The following is a 19,997-nucleotide window of genomic DNA, read 5'->3' on the forward strand; positions in this document are numbered from 1 at the left end:
CTTTTTTTTTTTTTTTTTTAATGTTAAGCACCAGTAATGTTTTCTACAGCACATGAGATGTTCCTGCCAGCACGTACGGTCTCTGCCGAAGGACTCGGCGAGGCGGCGCAGTGCCTGCTTTCGCAGTTCCTCTTCCAAGCAGCAAATGGTTTTAGACTCCAGAGATGACTCAATGTTGAGCTAAATTTCCTAGCTGAAAATATAAACTATAGATTTATATAATTTTAAAGAAGAAAAACATTTGAAGACCCTAAAAGGAATATGGGAAAGCTGTTGTTGATTTTCTTTTTGCTTCCTCCCCTGACCTGTCCTTCCTGCTCCCCCCCCGGCACATCCTCCCTGCTTTGCCTCCTCCTCTGCCCCAGCAGAGACCTCTGGAAAATGCCAAGCTATGGATTTTGCCGCATCAAGTTTGGAGAATGTAACAAACATTCGAAACGCGTGTGGGGCAAGTGCAGCCGCCATTGGCAGTTTATTTTATTTCAAATTTTTTTTTTTCCCAAAAAACCCTCCCCGTGGCTCCCTCTCCGGCTGCGCGGGAGATAACAATAGGGCGCTTTGTGCTGCTCTGCAGCTGCTGAAATTTGACTAGATCCAACTGAAGAAAACAGGAGCAGGTGGGTCAACAACATGACCCTTTCGTTCCCAGCAGTATCAGTGTGCGCTGGGGCCACAGGGACTGGGGTGGAGGTGAGCCCCAAGTTTAGCCCTGGCACTAAGGATGTGTTGGTTGGCGCATTGAGGAGGGGAGCCACCTTTCTGAGATAGCCCCGATGCCTCTAAAGGTCACAGGGTTTGCTGCCATTTATAAAATGGGTTCTCCAAAAATGTTAGGATTGAGAAACATGGCTGTACGTGTTAAGCATTGCTAGAGGGAAGAGATCTTTACTCCATTACCGGTGCTTTGATTCCCGCTAGTTTCTCAGTTTATGAGATGTTCCATGGCTGCCCCGCCAGCTCCCAATGCCCAGCACCTGCCCTCCCCTCTCACAGCCCCAGAGTGGGAAATAATTTAATTCACTCTCTAGGTCCTGCCAGGTCACAGAGATGACTTCCTTCATGTCTTACATTTTTGCAGCGGTAGAACTGTCCTAAAAAATGTCAAGGGTGGAATTTTTGCAGCTTGGAGCAGGGTTCAGTGCATGGTTCCCATGTTTAGTGGAGATGGAGGATGTGGTTGTGTTGAGCTCCTTTGCCAAACACATACCATCAACCCTGCCCACTTGATAGCATGAGGAGGAGGATAAGGATATGGAGAAAAATGTTGTTATTAGCTGCACGGGTCAGCTTAGTACTAGTTGTTCCTAAGGTCTTCCCTGCCAAGGTCTAGTGACTTGGTTGATTCCTTGTAGGTATCACAGTGCATTTGGGTTTTGTGAGCTTCAGAAGTGGTCTTAAAGGGTGGCAGTGCTCAGACTTCAGCAGCGTGGGGCAGACACATGGTTACAACTTCGAACCTGTCTAAGATTGCAAGGGATTTTGAGTCTGAGGCTTTTAAGGGGTAGATATGAACAACTGTTTCTAAGTCAGCAGTTAGAAACGCAAGGTTTCTGTTGATGGATCTTGTAATCTTGCTTTCTAATATCAACTTACAATAAAATGAATGTGATACGGAGCAGAGCTCACCCCTTCTGTGCTATACTGTGGATACAGTTGAGATGTTCAACGACATGTTCACGTCCTTGAAAGTCTTCATCATTTATCTGTAATTTTTAGTAGAAAACGTGAAGCACGCATCTTGGATAATCCTACCATCACAAGCGCTTGTGTTGCTTGTGGGGTAGGATCAAGCATCAAGGCTTAACTGTTTGCAGATGATGGAGCCTGTAACAGGACTAACAAATTAGAGTCAGGATGAGATCTATGCTCACTGGGGAAGGGGAAAGCGGTGACAGCTTTGGCAGCTCCCGGGAGCAGGGAGGCTGCTGCAGGGAAGGGTCCAGGGTGAGGAGCTGCTCAGGGTGGAAGGAGGGTGGATGGGGGCTGGGGAAGGAGCTTCTGCTGCCGAGGCCAGGGTGTGTGACTGTTTGTGTGACGTGTGCGAGTCCGGAAAATTGATCTGCATGACCACATTACCAGCTGCAGAGACTCAGTCCACCAGGAAGAGGGTTGTTAACAAATCAGAGGCTGTCCGTGCATGTCTGCATCTTAAACTTGGTTTCTAGCAGGAACTTGCTGTGATTTGCTATGAAGGTCAGTAGCAGAGCAAAGTACAGCACAGTGTGCTTCATCTGCACGAGCAAATTTGCCTGTTGCTGTGGATGGGTGCAGAGCAGCTGGAGCTGGACAGGATTTAGCCGCAAGCTGAGGAAGTTTAGATGAAGACTTCTGAAACGATGCTGTGACCGCAGTTTGTCCTTGGCTGCACTTGCAGTTAAACCCTGTTTGGTGCCGGTTTAGCTGCACCCGCTGCCAGCCCCCGTTGTCAGCAGCGGGTAATTTAAGAGGTTTCTCCCAACAGCTGGCAGCACTGCTTGCTCCGGTCCCCCCCTCCCGCCGTGGCGCTGAGCTGTCCCCCTTGCTGGCACAGTTCGCAGTGGATTATGCTGTTGGACTCGCAGCCGGGTGGTGGTGATGGTGCCAGGATTCAAACTTGTCGTTTTGGAACAAGAAGCACAGGTGCAGGCTGAACTCATGATCCTTGGAGGCCAGCACATACCAGGAAGGCTTCGGGTTCACTTGGGACACACGCACGCTCACTCACATGTCCCTGGGTGCTGGATGCACGCTCGTGTAACCCATTTAACGCCCAAAAACTTAACGCCTCAAAATGCGTCCCGTGGGATGGCGCAGTCCTTGCGTGCCCTGTCCCTCCACACATGCAAACACCTCCCTAGGAGTTGGGTTTAAAAATAAAATTTTTAAAAAATGCCAGCGTGTCCTGCTCGGTGAGAGGCGATGCTGCTCTAGGAGGGAAGTGTGTACGTAGGGATCGAAAGGCCGTTTGGAGATATAGAGGCAGAGGCGCACGCCTTCCTGCTCAGCCATCCAGCCAGGATCCTATATGTCTGCAGGGGAACACAGTGATTAACATATGAAAACGCTGATAACAGTGGGATTCTTGTGCAGGCAGAAACTAAGGAGATATACTACCATTTTGGTGCCAGTGAGACCCATAACTGCTATTTGTGGCTGGGTTTAGTAACAATTAACCTTTCACATTTTGTATTAGCCATTGCTTTCCTGGTGCAGCTGCTTTTATAACAATATACTTCGCTTCTCCTCTCAGAAGTGCTAATTTTGGCAGTTGGGGTATCTGTTCTAGAAACCACAGGATGTATGAGGGAGAATGGAGATTTTTTTTTTAATAGTTGTTTGACAGAAATATTTGAATGTAAGAGTGTGTAATTAAAGGTAGGACAAAGTTGGAGTAATTTGGTTTTGGCATCAGTATGTTGTTACTTAAAAATGTAGTGGAGGTTGGACTTCACCTGTCAAAACAGAACTGCTGTGTTCTGGCTCTTCCGGAATAATCATTTCAATATTTTAGCTCTATGCTGTGCTGGAAAAAGAAAATGCAAAATGCAGATTTGCATGAAGTAGGTTATAGTCTGTCCTCTCCAAAGTGCCCGGTATCGCAGGTAACAGGTTCACTGTGTGGTTACAAGACTGTGCTTTGATCTTGGCTCTACTGGGATTCAGTCTAGAGTAATTTCACTAAATCTGTCAATGCGTAAAACTGTCTTGATGGACAATTTGGACTTTTTTCATTATGACTTTCCTTTGCAATTAAAAATTCAAAGCTTCTGGTTTGCACATTAATGTTGATGATGAATAAGACTTCATGTGATTTCTAATCATTGTCTTTTGAAGATATAGACTGCCCCGTTTTGGCACAAATCCAGCAGTCAGCAGGACAATTTGCAATCGCTCGGTTGGTCCATGGTCTGCAGGAATCAGCAGCACTGATCAGTTGTGTGCTTGGGTCACCTTGTGAATTCTCAGGGCACTTAAATCACATTTTTCTTTGCTTCATATATGTTCTTATTTTTTCTCTTGCTTCACACTGTATAAAATAACCATGTAAACAACAGAAGTGTCAGTGTGCATGCTTGGAGAGCACCACAACCCAATGCACCAAATCCAAATGCTCATCATTCACATCATCAGCTTAAAGCATCTGAATTCCCAGTGTGTGATGTGTGTGCTAGGACAGAGTTGGTACCTAAGTTCCCCCAAGTTAAGCTTAAAAAGCATTACAAGGTTGGTTTTTTTTTTCTTCTTCTTGGATGTTTAAAATTTGTGAAAGGGTAACTTAGAGGACTTGCACAATAACTATTTTCTTTTTCATTTCTCACGTGTTGGCACTACAGGATGGGAATCGCAGCTCCTGGAAACGGGGTTCCTGGGGATATTCCTCTGCCCACTCTGGACACTCTCCCGCCTGCCCCGGCACACGCCTCCTTCCAGCATCATCATCTGGAGCTTTCGGTGGCTGATTTTCAGGATCATGCTTGGAGCGGTAAGTGGGACTTCACCTTTTTGCTTTTTTGAGGTAGCAGCAAAAGGAGTGTTTCATCCTAGCAGAAAACCAGCTCCTGGTCCAACACATTGACGTCCTCTGGTGTAGGAACTTTTTTGGTTACAAGGAAGGAACATGTAGCAGGAAATGCTTCATGTTCTGGTTTGCAGAATCTTTCAACTTACTATTGGTATTTATTTTAAGGAGGACAAACATGGGAGTAATAATAACTGTGTTGATATGCTGGTGCTACTCTTGTGATTGGCACTTGAAAAAGAATAAAAGTGAAGTTTGAGGCTTGGGCATTGTGACTTTTTGATAAGATGGTTGGGAATCCAATGGGTAATTCCCAGGAACCAGGAGCTTTACCCTGTTATTTTTTCTTTGTGTATACTTTGCTGAAATGTCATTCTCTGCTCCATGTTTTCAAAGAGAACAATTGCTGTGTTACTGTCCCTATGCCAGTGGAAATTCCCAAGTAGCTTTTAAAAGAATACATCAGGAACTGACACATCTTTGTTAAAATAAAGGTGTGGCAGGGGCGTTATCCTGTCATCTCAATCTACATTGTGGATATTGCAGAATATCCCAAAACTTTAAGCTAAGGGTCATCACTATAGAAAGAGATTGCAGGTGGATGGACATTCCTATGTCCATTTGCTCTAAAATCCTCTCTCACTCCAGCTCTTAAAGTGCTTGAACGTGTAGTCAAGCTCAGTAAGCTCTTAATTATCCTCCCGCTCTTAAAAAATAAAACAAAGACAAACCTTTTTTTGTGTTAACCTTCCTATTACCTGTTTTCAAGACCACTTTGTTAGTGGAGAATGTGTTATCGCAGTAGATATTCTTGGAAAACACATGTTGTATGCTTGTTACATCTAAGGGCGATTTCCCAGCCCATGACAGTTCAGCAAACTCGGCTTGAAAGAGCAGAAAATTCTGCTTTTTCATAGGTGTTGTGGAAGTGGTATTTCAAAGCCCACTCTTTGATGTTTCGGTTCATTTCTTTGCCATAGCTATTGTGTAGCATTGCCAGATTTCGCTCAGCTTCCTAAAGCTGCAGTTCTTGCTCATTACTAATTAACTAGATTGGGTCCTGCTGATGGATAAAATGATGCCTGAAGGTCTGCTCCAGCACAGTTTTCTGTGACCCTGTACAATATCTGCATGTGTAGATAATACTATAGATTTTAATGCAACTGCTGATTGAAAATATTCAGTAATGGTTTATGGGACAAAGTCACATTTTTAATGCTTTTAAAATGCCATAAGGCTTTTGATGGGGGTTCAGGTGGATGCTGCTGCTCTCGTATCCTACCATGCTGCTCCTGCCATACCCTGGGATGGAGGCTCCGGGATGCATCTGTAATTGCAGCTTAACTTTAAATTATAGAAATCAGTCTTTTAGGAAGCCTGACTTGTAGAGAGGGTCTGTCTGACTGTCCCTGGGATGAGAGCAGGAGATGGAGCTAATGGGGAGATCTCCATGTTGGACTGAACACAGTATGTCAGGACACTCATGGCAGACAAGCCGTTGTGCTTAAGGAGGTAAATGCAAAATTATTTTGGCTCTTGTGATCTGTTTTGTGGAGTCTTTTTCCTGGGACAGCTGAGAAGTTGCTATTAGAAAAAAAGCTGGAATGGTTCTTAGCAAAACTGCTGAGGAAAGGAGTGAAAATGGGAGCATCTGCAAAGCTTGGTACTGTTTGTGGGAAAATGATGTTGGGAGGGAAGTGTGGTAGCCAAGTGAAGCACGGTGTATGGTTTGGGGAGAGAATAATAGAAGACAATCCTTATAAATGACCTGCTTTAAACCAACAGGCGGTTTGTAAGTCTGTGCATGGTCTCTGCTGCAGCGTCAGGGCCCAGCGAAGTGGTTGGGAGCCTCAGGGCTGGCACCACTCAGACTTGGGCTATGCAGAGGCACCATCCCCCCTGCACCAGGGCTGGGTCTGTGCCAGTACTCGCTGCTCCGTGTCCCTTCTGCACGAGATGGCCTGTGACTTGGTGCTGGCTCTGTGCAGAGCTCCTTGGGGACATCACAGATGATGACATGTGGGTCTCCATGCAGTTCATCCAACAGCTGTGAAGGGGACCTCGTTGGTCTAGTGAGAACAGTTCTGTTGAGACTTTTTTGGATGAGAAATTAAGGGTGGTTTGGGTATTAAATTTTTGTGAGGAAGTAAGTTGTTCTTGATGCTTCCCCGTTTCTCATTTGGACATCACGATGACTTGGTTAAAATTGAGATCTTTCAGAGTTGGCTAGAGAAGGTCCCAGTAACATCTGCGCTCGAGCGGTCTGGAGCTGTGTGTCCCCCAGCTGTGGGATGGGTGTGGGGGTCACAGTCCTGAGGGCAGCCTCTCTCTACCTGAGGAAGGATTCCTACAAGTTTAAAGCAGCGCTTATAACTTAACATGCCAGCCACTATTGAGAGATGGTTTTACAGTAGGTTTCAAGTATTTTAACCAACTGTTTAGAGAATGCAGTTGAAGGCTGCTAACCTGTCAGAAATCTCCATCTACATTTTAGTACAAATTTCCTGTCCTCTCCTTTAAGCACAGAATGATAAGCACTTTAGTAGCTGGCCTGCGTGGTTTCTTCATTATATTTTGGAGGGCAGCAAAGGTCTAAGTTGTTAAAGATTTGTGAGTGCAGTAATACAGCACTGGCTGGCCTTTCAGAACTGTCGTGGGGACCTGTGTGGGTGACCCGAGGGGTCCCAGTCCCTGCAGGACCCCTGTGCAATGATTCAGGAGGAGCTGAGAGTGTTCCCTGTCTTGCTGGATTAGATCCCATGAGGTGAGCTGTTAATCTCCTCACCTGGTGAAGTCCAATATGCAAGTTACCTTCAATGCAAGTTAGACCTTGCAGGGCTTGGGGGAGGTTGTGGATGTGAGGGGTGTGTCTGTGTGTGTGTGTTTTGGGGGTAGGGTTTTTTTGTTCTTTTTTTGGTCTGGGTTTGTTGGTTTGTTTTTTTTTTTTTCAGGAACATCATTGTGAATGTATTATTTGGTCCATTTATCCCCAGTGACATTTTCACCAAATGTCAGCATAGCCCCTTTGTCCCCGATGGGTGGAGGCTGACTCCTGTGGTCTTGATGCTTCTTAGCTTCTGAAATGCTTCTTCACAGTCATGATGCTGATTATAGAAAGAATCGACAATCCCTGATGCCAAATTTAGGGAAACACAGCTAATTTTCTTAACAAGTTATATGATCGCCAAGTTTGCATCCCGCTTTCCTTCTAAAATAGAAGAGTCTGAGCTTTGCTCTCTTCCTGCTAATTTGTAATATATTTTCTGAATTATGGGACAGGTTGGATATAAAGGAAAAACATGCTCACCAAACATCTTTGTTAATGTTATCTCTGTGCTGCTTCTTGGTTTTATCTGGAGAGTAATAACTCTCCTGTTATTTTAGGGAGAGCCCTCTGCAGAAGAGATGCTGCCCTTCGAGTCCCTCATCTGTCTGGGTTACTCATATATAAGTAACAGACATGGGAGAGGAAAACATGGAAAGGTCATTAAATGGGGATCTATACAAGCAAGTGGAAATCGGTGATTGATGGTATCTTTAATGTTTTGGGGCCCAAACACATGTACGTTTCCGTCTTGGCCGGGGTAATGGGGCTTGCAGGCACTGGGAAGCGAGTTTAATGCCTGAAACCGCAGTGTCCTCCCGGCACGGAGGTGCACCTGCTCACAGGCCATCTTTGATTTCTTCCCTGATCTGGGCAGGAGCTGAAGCCTGTGCACAAATGTGAGCTGAAGGAAATTTTTCCCGGGGGTGGGATTGACAGTGATTATATGTTACACAGAATGAAAGTTCGACTTTCCCGCACGATTCTCCAAGGACTCTTCTCACTGGTTTGGGTAAGATTTTCCTTGGAAAATACCATTCTCCAAGCAGCGCTGTTCCCTCGGGTCAGCTTGGGGTTTTCTCACCTTGTGCTAAGTGAGCGGTGCTGGGAGGGGAGTTGACACGCACCTTAGATGGACAGGCTTGTCTCTCTTTCACAGTGTGGTGACTCCCAGTGAAGACTTCAGGTTCTTGTCCCATAACTCTCCTGTTTTCTGCAGTCGGTTCCTGTATCGTGAATGTGGGGGCTGATTTCATTTGTCAGCCCCTTTTTTTTTCTGCTCAGTATATGATATTTGGGAACTTTTTCCATGCAGACCTCTAGCAACCAGAGACTTCACACTGAAGCACTAGGAATTCCTACCAAAATGAGTGCTGATGTGCTGATGGCCGTTGCAGCCCCTCTTGCATCAGCCTGTGAAGGAATAAAAGACCAAGCCCAGTAAGCTGCTGGATACAAAATAAACCTGACTGTAAAGAAGGGTGGCTGGACCTAAAGGAGGTTATTTCCTAACCTGAATTGGCATGATTGTTGCTGTTGATCTCCACAGAGCACATCATCATTTCAAAATCTTCCCATATCCTGTTGCCCCTCACACTTCTTTAGACCCTCCTAATTAAGGAGCACTGGAGCAGTGATATGTCTTTATGCTTTTTTTTACTATATAAACCACAGAAGCCCACAGAGCTTGTGGAAGATGTCTGAGCAGCACATGAAGATCACAGATGCACTGTGCCTGCTCCCCCAGTTTGCTGCTGCCTTTTCTTTTGTGTCTTCCTGTTAATCTCTTTTCTACTTGGGAGGTGAATATTGCTCCTGACACTGAGCACCATCCCCAGCATGGTCCTGTTTCCTCCTCTTTTAGTCTTGACCAGGTGTTTGCTGCTGAAGTGTCTGAGAACTGTTGTCCAGCTCTGGACCGGTGTAAGGAAGTCTTGCTGTTTCCTGGCTAATCCTCCCCTAAAAAAATCATGTCCAGAACTTGCTTTATTGTGATGCCTTCCCTGAGGGCTGGCTAGACTTGCTTAGGGGAGATACAGGCCTATGAGAAGTAAAATAATCCTGGCTGCGTACTTGCAGGAGGCGAGGAGCACAGGCAGGCTCTGCTTCTGGGGTTTGATTGGCAGCAAGTGCTGGGCTGATCTCAAATATTGCTGACTTTGTAAAAGGCATAATTATGTGATTCAATCTATATGTTTGATGTTCTTAATAATCCATTAGTGCAGGATGTAAAGACGGATGCTTTTTAGGAACATGCAGAGGCAACAGAATAGCAGTCCCTTTGTGTGAGTGAGTAGCTTGTTAGGAAATAAGTGATGCAAACAGACATTTATGGGGCTGATTCTCCTCAGAAGCGCTCGGTGACTTGATGTCTTCGTCGTTTTGCTTGCGACTCTCTGTCACTCTGATTTCTTGAAGCTTGGAAGATGCAAAGCATTGTTTTGTGTTTCCACAAGAATCAGGAGGCGGGTAAGCAGAGGGGTGTGCTCAGCCCACCGGCATTACCCAAGGACGTTAACCAAGCGGCGGTGACTTGCCGAAAGGAGCAGCCCGTGCTGTCAGTGAGGTGCTTTGCTTGGCACTGTTGTCTGGTGGTAATTAGCTGTTTTGACATCTGCAACTACCTGGGGAGACACCGAAGGCACGATTCTGCACTCTCAAAGTCTCAGCCCTCTGTCAAGTATATACATTTTTCAGCAGACAGAGTTTGTTTTCCAGCTGCTCCGTTCCCTGTAGAGCTGGTGTTGGACTCGGTGTGTTTGGTGGGTTGGAGGGCAGTGGGGCTGTCTGTGTGCTGCAGGCCCCGCTCCCCGGTCTGGGTCAGCCTCTCCTCAGAGCACCTCACTGCAGGCTGGGGGGCCCAAGGGGCTCTCGGCTCCTGGCAGCCATTTAGTCAAACTGCAGATTTGTATAATCACCTGATCCCCAGCAATGGGACTCTTTGGAGAGAGTAGCTGTGCTTTCCTGGTTCAGTGGAGCAGCATCTCCCCTGCATCTTGTGGCTTTTCAAAGCCAAGTCACATTTGTGCTGTCTGGGCTTTGTGCTCTGGCCAGGCTGGCGGGGGAGACTCAAGTTTCATTTCCAGGGCTGTGTTTGTATGCTGCAATGGCTGAGGCCGTGGCCTTTGCCTCTGAGATGGGCAAGTTTCTGGTTTGATTTTGGGGTTGTTTTTGTGATAGGCAGCAGCATTGCTCATGAGCTCTCTTTTATCAGAAAATACAATTTGTGGCTAATACCCCATTCGGCAAATGCTACTCCCATTCTTTTTTTTGCAAAAGACTTGGAAGTAGATGACAGTTTGTTGAGTTCATATATTTTGTGTAATCACCTGCTACAGGCGAAAACCATGTGCTGGGGGAATCCAAATACCTGCCCCGTTTGTGCTGGGCACGGGCTGGGCAGTAGCTGTGAGCTGATGAATTGCCAATACTGTTATTGAAATTTCGTCATAGCTGTTTGGATTCTGAAAGTCATTAGTGATTGCATACATAAACCATAAAATATAGTTTCTGTTTCTTCATTAGTTGAGTGTCTAAGAAACATTGTGTGCATACTTGCTCAGAAATGTGAGAATTCGATTTTCGTCAACACCTGTGTGCGTATCTATAGTAACACTGATAAAAGTAATTGAAAAAACACATGTAAAGTGATAGGAGTACAGGAATGTGATTTATCTGGATCTTGGGAAGAACCCCAGACAGGGTCCATCCCTGAGTCCCCTCCAGCCAGCCTTGGTAGGTAAGGGGTGACAGTGCTGGGTGTCGGGGGCTTCTCCTGATTTCTCTGCCGTGGGGTTTTCCTGCACTGCGTGAGCTCTGACATCCCCGTCCGGCTTGGGGCCTGATGCCACACTCTGCTGAGGAGGAGCTCAGGCTGCATCCTGGTGTGCATCGAGCTGAATCTTGACATGCAAAGGCTGATGCTTTTGACTGCAGATGTGACTTTTATGATTTCCTCACCAATTATTCTCTAGGGTTGCCTCTGCTTGTTACTCTGCTCCTCCAGACTCTGCTCCTCCAGTCTCACACTAGAGGGGTTTGTTGACGAGAGGCAGTTAAATGTGGGGCTGTTCCCTATCAGCACATCTTTCTGTCAATAAAGTGGATATAAACAGGGTGTGTAATGAGTTCAGGTCTAACTCTTAGCATAGTATTGCCTCTTCCAACTGGAGCTATGATGGGACAGGTCAAGGACTTACCAGATCAAAAAGCAAAGCTGCTGGGGACAGAAAATATGACTTGGGGACTGGGATGGGGAAGCAGGTCCCAAACTGAGCTAGGAGCTGGGGGAGAAACTGAGATGAACACAGGCAGAGCAGGAGCAAGGATGTGGGAGCCCCATCCAGTAAAGGATGCCATGCTGGGGCCCCTTCCCGCTTGGGCAGGTTTGTTGAGCCTGATGCTGCCAAAATCAAGCACAGCCGGGTTCAGACCTGCCCAGCTCCATGCCAAGATCTGTTCTCGCATCGTTACATCTTTGGCTTAACTGGGGAGAGCATTAAACAGCGAGCAGCTTTGAGTGGAGGAGACATGAGTGGTTTTTATGGGGGTGCGTGATAGCGTTTGCACGTGTACTGTCTCTCCCGCTCTGTGTTATTTCAGGTTTGGAGATATTTGAAGTATGCGTGTAGGTTTTTAACGAGTGTGTATCAGCCGTGCACAGCCTGGATTGCTGCAGCAGATGAAGTTAGTGAGGAAAGTCGTGCGAGGGAACCCTGCCTGGAAGCGTGAGCTGCCGCTGTTTTACTGCAGCTCTGTGTGGCTGCAGCCGTGCAGCTGGCACTTGGAGGGCTGGTGCTGGAAATGTCATTATCCATTTACGGCTGGTGTTCCTCCTGTAAAACATGAGGCACACGAAATGCCTTTAGGTCAGGTTGGTCTCAAGGCCAATGCAGAAGAGCTGAGACTGAGTTTTCTTGCGCCAGAGCGAATGTGAATGCTGCTTGCCCATCGTGGCACACGGCCGCGATGCTGTCGGCTGATACTGGTCCCTCTGGAAGCACTCAACGGTGATGGTGTGCTTCAATTTATGTGACTTTTCATCATCTCCATCTAAAAACATCTCCTGTGCCTTTTCCTCCCCACCTTTCTCTCTGTGGAACACAGATGTGGAGCCTGACAGTTCTCTGTGTTACACCCAGCTAAGGGCTGGTGGTTGCTGTGCTGATAATCCCAATCCCATCCCAGCTCACGCTCCAAGCACAGGAGGTGTCAGGAGGAATATCAGTGATCAGGAAGGTTGAATGCCTTGAGATTCCAACTCTCTTGTTCTTGCAAGCCTGCTGCATCCCAGTTCCATGGCAGCAGAGATGTAGTCCAGGCCAGCCTGGCTGTTTGCCACTCTTGAATGGCAGTGGGCTGGTGCTGGGATTTACCCACTTTGGTGCAGGTCTCTTGGGTGCTCTCATGCAGGGAGTGCAGCTGGTTGCACCTGGCCAACAAGGGAGGGAAAATACTTTTAGTGTCTCTGGAAGGAAATGGAGAACTGATGTGCACTTTCCTGTTGTTCCCTGGTTTTTGGTTTGTGGATGCTGTGATGGGCAGGACCCAGCAGTGCCCCTCTGCTCATGGGCAGTACCATGCACCTTGGAAGTCACCTGCACAGCTTCTCTGCACCAACATCTCCTGCAGCCTCTTCTCTGGGTCCTCTTCCCAATGCCATATGGTGGAGTTGTAGGGCTGCGGTGGAGTTGTAGGGCTGCGGTGGAGTTGTAGGGCTGCGGTGGAGTTGAGAACAGTCAGTGTTAGGTTAATGGTTGGACTGGATAATCTCCAAGGTCTTTTCCAACCTGGATGACTCTGTGATTCTGCCATAACTAGGTGGAGATACTGTCGCTCTGCGAACAGCGACACTTTAAAGACACGTAAGCCCAAGACACGTGCAACACGGCTTGTTGGGGCTCTTACTGGAGAGGTGGTTGTTTCTCAGGGGTTTCCAATAAGCATTTTCCTTTGCAGCAGGATGGGTCTGCAGTGCCCTGTTAGCAGGGAGCAGGCAGCACTGCTGAGACGTGTACATTAGTCAAAGGAGTTGGTAGGTAATGTTTGCCAGCTTGATGAGGTGATGTTCTGTACAAATAATTATTGCTACTGGAGATGCAACAAGGAGGTGGGGGGTTGGGGTTTCACATGCTAGGAGTGTAACAGCACGTTGGGAAACTGGAAGTAAATTGGGAATTAAGGTGGAGTTGTGTCTTGCAAAGGATCACGGACATATGGAATAAGTTACTGGGGAAGGTGGCTGGGGCAGAGAGTATAAGTGAGTCTGAGACATCTTGATTAGTTTCTGGAGGAAAGGATTGAAGAGTGTAGTGAAAAAGCAGGGAAACAGGATTTAAAGCACATTACCACTTTAATTTAAAAGTGCCCAAAGCAAGGAAATTCAGATTTAAAGCTGCCAATCTATCACTGGCTGATGCAGGTGTTGGGGTTGGGGTCTGTGTGCAGATGGGTCCATGCCCTGCAGGCTCCGCTCCTTGGCCAGGAGCTTAAGCCCAAGCCTCAGGTTTTCCCCAAGAATTAGGTCCTCTAATATGTGTGTTATGTAATATAATAGTAATATTTATAATGTATGTGTATTTTTACCTAATAATATTCTAATAATCTGCTGTATATGTAGTGTCCTTGAGACCTTCTATGTGTGATGCCCTTAAAGCTCTCACAGGGGCTGCTCTGCTCGCCGGGCTGGTGGCACACCAGGAGCCAGGGATGGGGTCTCACAGGGAAGGGGTTTTCATCTCCCCTTTATCTTCACGTATGGGGGAGCCCTTCCCAAGAGTGGCTCCTCCGCTCCTGCTTACGCTGGGTACGTCACGCAGAAGGCCCTGAGGGGCACAGGGGGAATTTAGGGAAACCCAAATGCATCTTTTCAAGTTGTGATTTGTGACTTGGCGCTCCCTCCCCTTGGTTTATTTTTTGTAAACAAAATTTCTCTTTTTTTTTTTTTTTTTCCCCCCCCACTTTCTGGGTTTCCATTTCTGAATGTAACTGCAGACTGAACATCCCCAAGTCCGAGCTCTGCCTCTCAGAGCTGTTCAAGTACATCCTCAGCAAAAGCTGCTGCAGAACAGAGAAGTCCCGGAGCATTTTTTGGCAGAGACATAGAAAATAATTTAAATCCTCTGGTGTTTCAAGTCTACACAAAAGATATGTTTCCCCTTTTACAGAAGAAAAAAGGATCATTTAAAGTGGTAGTCTTGGGAAAGAAATAGTGCAAAAAGATTTATAATAATTAGCAATAAATTCTTCCACTAAATTCTCATCATTGTTTCCTAGTAAATGTTGTCCATCTTTCACACAGAGATGTGTTTCACAGAGAAAGGATCAATTACTTCCAGATTATTTGTATACCATTAGATATTTAATTTATTTTAATTTTTTTAAAAAAAAATCTATTAGAAAAAAATGTTTATTTTAACCAACTGCAGTGAATTATTTTAGAAATAGTGGTTCATGTTAAACTTCATTTTTCTTGTTTTGTTTTTGCTCGGATTCTGTTAAAAGTGTCATAACGTGGGTGGCATTTTAAAGGTTACTGGGAAGGGTGGGGATGTGATTAGCTAATAAGGGAGATGAACTTTCTGGCAAAAATAATGAAGACTTTGAAGCAAATATAATCTGGATGCCTGTAGTAAAATTGCATTAGATGTAATGAAATAAAAGTTGGAATTTAGGCGATCTCTGTAAATATGAAAAAAAGAAGAAGAAGAAGAAGAATCAAACGGATGTAGTTGTCATTTCAGTGACAAGCGTGCCCTGATCCTGGGCATTATGGCTCTGAAATTGAGAATAATTATTCTAATTTGTTTTATTACATTAGCGTGGGTAGGAGGGAAGAAAGGGAGCTTTCTTTTATGGCTTTCTCATTATTCATAGGCGAGCACGGCGGGGCCAGGCTCCCGACTCCCGCGCCGGGGCTTCATGGGAATTTTTGGAAAATGATGTCTGCAATGTTCTGACCTTTGCCGTCCCAGCTGCAGCCCTCCTCCTCTCTGCAGGGATCCCACACTTGACTCCTTAGCAACCTCCTTTGTGCCTCTGATCTCTCTCCATTTGTCTAGTAATAGCCCTTGGCAGGAAGACTTGTTGTTCCTTCGGTGGCTGTAAAAGGCAGGGAGCCGCTAATGCCAAGTACTTTTCAAAATCCCTTTCACCCACTCCTTGCAGCGCAGTCTTCAAAGTCAGTCAGATGCTGGTGCAGTATTGGTGGCTTCTCAAAGGGTCTTTCTGGTAGCCAGGGGAAAAACCAGCAACAAATAAACCAAAACAAAAATCAACACCAGTGACTACTCTTTCCTTTTCCAGTCCGTGGAGTTGAGGTGCTCTGCAGTTGCGTTTTGTAGCGACTCCGGTTTAGCCGTTGGGCTGGACCAACCTGTTCCCGTTGCGGCAGAACCAGACGTTCACCTCTTCATGGCCTGTGGGCTTACGGTCCTGGGGCTGTCTCAGCCCATCCCTACCCGTGCAGGAGGGTACAGGCAGGTGGGGTTCGTTCACCTGAAGGTGGGTTCTTCCAGAGAATCTGGAGCCTGGTCCTATAATCTGCTGATGTGGGACCAGAACCAACGTTCTGCAGGTGAAGGGAAGCGCCGTCGTCTTGGTGCAGGCTTGGACCTGAATAGGCCTGACTGAGGCCTTTGAACTGATGCGCAAGGTACAGAATAAAGCTATTTAACCAGTAGTCTCATCTGAGGAGCTTGTCATTTTCTGGCTAAGGAAGAGGTATTCTGGCCCATTATTTCTCTCTTTCATGGAAGAAGCAGGAGGGATTTGAATTACCGGCAGTTCATTTAATGAGAGGTTTGTATGAACATCAGGCACAGCTCTTTTTAAAGCCTTTAGTTTGCTACTGTCAAGAGTTGTAGAAAAAAGTTTCCAAAGAGCCTAATACCTGTATCACGTCTTCCCCGTGTGGCAATTCTTAAAGAAAGGAATAAAACACCCCTGTGCAGCACACGTGATCCAGATCATCCTTCCCGCGCCACAGAGCTTGACCCACCTGGCAGAGCCTGCACAGGGGAGACATGGAGGGTCTGGATAGGTCTGGCCCAAATCCAGCCTCTGCCACCAGTGCAGTTCCTGGCAAGCCCTGCACCAAAGCACTCTGTGCTGGAAGATTTGGGCTCATAAATTATGCAATTATTTGAAAGTATGCAAACAATTTCGATAGCCATAACATGAACCTTGAGGCATAAAAGGACCATAGAAAACATACTGAATTTTTAAAAAGCTAGAGCCCTTGCTGGTCTTGGAAATTAAATATTGTGTCCATTCTGAGGTATACAAGAAAAAAAAAAAAAAGTCATAAAGCAGTGTCTTAGAGTTCAGAGGGAGTTTTACACATCTAGCAGGATTGTGCCACTGCTGTAGTGTCACACCCGTCAAGCATCTTTCCCCTGGTGAATGCTGCATTGGGGCATGATATTTATTATGGAGGCTGAAATAAAATCCAAAAATTATCCTTTCACATGCAGAAGAAAGCTGGAGCAGGTAGGTATTGAGCAGGCTGTGCAACCTGGTGCATAACAGCAGGAAAACTGAGTGTTTTAGTATTGCTGTTGTGGTCTAAAGGCGTCGTGTCAGGTCCCTCTGACTGGGGTGCTTCGAGTGCTGGGGTCCGGCGGGCTTGAGGAGCAGCGTAGCTGGCTGTCGCCTTACAGCTCTACCCTATTGTCCTTAAACAATTTTCTTTTTTAAATTTTAACTTTGTAAAGCTCCTTCCTCTTCCCTGAACTTGGGGTCTAAATTACAGCTGGTTTGTCTTCAGAATACGCTGATATGTGTTTGGCTTTCAAAAGATGTTGGAACCACTTTTTCTGTGGGTAGCAGAGGCCGGCGGCTGACTGAGTGCGTGAAATGCAAGGCACCATTTGGGATTTTCTCTGAGTGTTTCATTTATATTATGAGAAAAATTAAAAATCTGGAATTTAGGATTGCCCTTCATTGAGATTTTTTTTTTGTTTTTTGCCCGTCTTTTGTATTGTGAAGACACAGAAAAAAAAGTCTTTAAATTGACTCTAAATTTATAACGCTGGTGCCCTGTACCCCACCCTTCTCTTCAGAGCCGGTATCAATAGGGGTTTTGCAGTCATAGCTTGAGTCACTAGGCTTTTTCTCGGCTTCCCGTGCTATTGGTCTGTCTGTACCATTTTTTTCAGAATTAATTTTGGGCTGAAAAAGTCTCAAAGAGTGCTTTGTTCCTCCTTGACACTCACTCCAGGGAAAGAAAAAAAAAAAAGAAAAAGAAAAAGAAAAAAACCGTGGAAAATCTGACATCTGCATTGTAGAGAAAAATCAATAGATAGGGAGGAATATAATTATCCCCCACTCCTGAAAGAATTTTTAAGATATTTTTTGTAACAGTGACTCATATCGGCTTAGAGCTTGAATGACATTTTAATTATTTAGACTTTTTTTCATTTTGAATCACCAAAGTACAGCAGCCTGAAAGGGATACAGTTGGGCAGAGCAATCTGCGTAAGATGAAAGGGAAGGATTTGGCGTGTTGGAGTTCAGCCGCTTCCCTGCCTTCCAGCGGCGTTGGAGCGGGGTCGTGCAGAGCGAGATGCTGCATTGCTCCACAGTGACGGGTGATGGATCACCCCTCTGCCTGTGAATCACGTTTGCTGGCATCAAGTAAATAAGGAAATTTGGAGCTGATTTGTTCCCTAGGCAAAGTGTAAAATCCTTACAGGGTTGTTTGTGATGGTGCATGTTGAAGTGATACTAGTGCCTGGGTTTGAGTTTTTGGGGAAGGGAAAAAATGGGGCTGGTGGAGTCGATGGGGGAGAGGGAGTGAGGACAATGCTGTGGATTTTGTTTGGGCATAGACAGGTTTAATTAGAAGGGAATTGCTAATTAGAAAGGCAGTTGAGAGTGAACACAGGAAGGAGAGAAAGAGAGGTCTGAAGTAAAGCTGGAAAGCAAAGACTGTGGCCAGTGCCCACGTGCATGGGGCAGAGACTGGGTCTGTGGGGGCCGGAGGTTAGACCCGCATGGACCTTCCCTGGAGGATGCTCCCCCTCATCTGCTCTGGGGTGGCTGAGCTGCATCCAGGTGGGATGACAGCCGTGGGATGACAGCCGGGGGGAGATCAGAGGTGGCTTTCTGAGGTTCTTGTTGTGCGCGGTGGCCCTGGTGTGACCCGGTGGAAGGCTCCTCTCCACCTCTCCTGGGATGGGCCCGCATGGTTCCCGTGCTCTGAGCCTTCTGCAGATGCAGAAGGTCTGGGGCAGGTCCTGAGGGTCTGGAGAGGGGGAGTGTTCCCCTTACAGAGCCTCTGCCACTGGTAGTAGAGACCAGGCAGTCTTCACAACTCAGTGTTTCTTTTAATCCTAACGGCAGGAGCTAGGGTTGATACAATGAAAAGCATCCAGATGTGCTCCTCTCACTGGAAAAAATGCAGTAGAAAAGCGAGGACCCGTTTTCTTCACATGTTCATCCTCTCTGTGATTTGAGAAGGTGATCCCCAGCATGCCAGAGTGCAAATTCAGATTTCAGTACCCTAAAACCAAACAAGGAGGTGTCTTTGGAGGCTGCAGCTGGCAGTAGCACAGCTCGCAGCCCTCTGGTTCCGTCATCCAGTCCCGTGTTATGTTCCCTGTGCCACCGTGTACTATGGCCTTAGGTTTGGGATTTCTGCCATGATTTAATCAAACTCATGAAATGTAGGAATCAAAAGCTGTTCGTAAACTTCCTTTCTATGGCTTAATTTTCCCTGAAATCCCTTTTGTTGGATACTCTTTCAATGATGGGGAAAGCAAGGGGGCATGTGAGGTTGCTCAATCAAGCAAGACTAGAATTGATTCAGTGGGAGTGAAGAGGTGATTTTGATTTCCACCCCCAAAGTCCCCTGGCCGCCAGTTGGCAAACCTTGTAAATGTATTCAACAATCTACTGCGTTTGAAAGACAATTTATTAGTCATAAATAGCTAGTTTTCAGCAAGCTTACTGAGTTTTATAAACTAGACTGGTTCGGTGCCTTCCTGGCTGGATCAAGTCCTGCAGCAGGCAGGCAGGAGGATGAATTTTTGCAGCGTGGGTTTTGCTAAGAATTTGTTGGGAAATACTTTTTTTTTTTTTTTCCTCTGGATGCTTGTGGATCTGTTCAAGTGTCTGCATGGTCATATTTCCTTTAAAAATGTAGTAAGCTATCAAAGCCAGTGATGATGCTGGAGGCACAATAGGGTCTTTTTCCACGTAGCCAATACCTAGAGCTGACAAATAAAATAAAAGCAGTGACAAAAGTAATCTGTGACACCTGCAGTGTATCCAGGGTGCAAATCAGCGGAGTTTGGGAAATGCTATTTATACATGACTGTGGACTGATGGATGCAGCGCAGGGCTGGTGGATAGAAAGTGCACAGGGGCTGAGTGAGGATGGTGGAGTGGCTCTGGTGATTAAAACCAGGCATTTTATTGAACACCATTAAAAAAAAAAAAAAAGTCCTAAATGTAATTTTCCTTCCCCTGTGAAAAATGCTGGTGAATTTAATGCACCTTAATTGTGAGAGCCTGGGAGCCCCGGAGGTTGGTGTTTTCGAAGTACAAGCAGGTGCTGCGTCTCCGTCCTCCCCTGTGCTCCTCAGCCGTGCCCTAAAGGGAGCAAACTTAGTAGGGGAGAAGGTATTGAGCACATATTTCATTCTGGATGCTAATTCAATCCAGGGTGAACAT

General features: G+C 46.2%; 1 protein-coding gene across 1 annotated transcript in view; it reads left to right on the top strand.

The window, feature by feature from the left end:
• LMF1 (lipase maturation factor 1) overlaps nucleotides 1–19,997 on the top strand; it is a 193,596-nt gene that overhangs the window by 45,352 nt on the left and 128,247 nt on the right. Inside the window, exon 2 of the mRNA XM_026858874.1 lies at nucleotides 4,314–4,462. Coding sequence (XP_026714675.1) covers nucleotides 4,314–4,462 — 149 coding nt within the window. The remainder of the gene's footprint in view (nucleotides 1–4,313; nucleotides 4,463–19,997) is intronic.

The sequence above is a fragment of the Athene cunicularia genome, assembly GCF_003259725.1.
Source record: "Athene cunicularia isolate RWA chromosome 14 unlocalized genomic scaffold, athCun1 chr14_part1, whole genome shotgun sequence".
In the NCBI taxonomy this organism is placed as follows: Eukaryota; Metazoa; Chordata; class Aves; order Strigiformes; family Strigidae; genus Athene; species Athene cunicularia.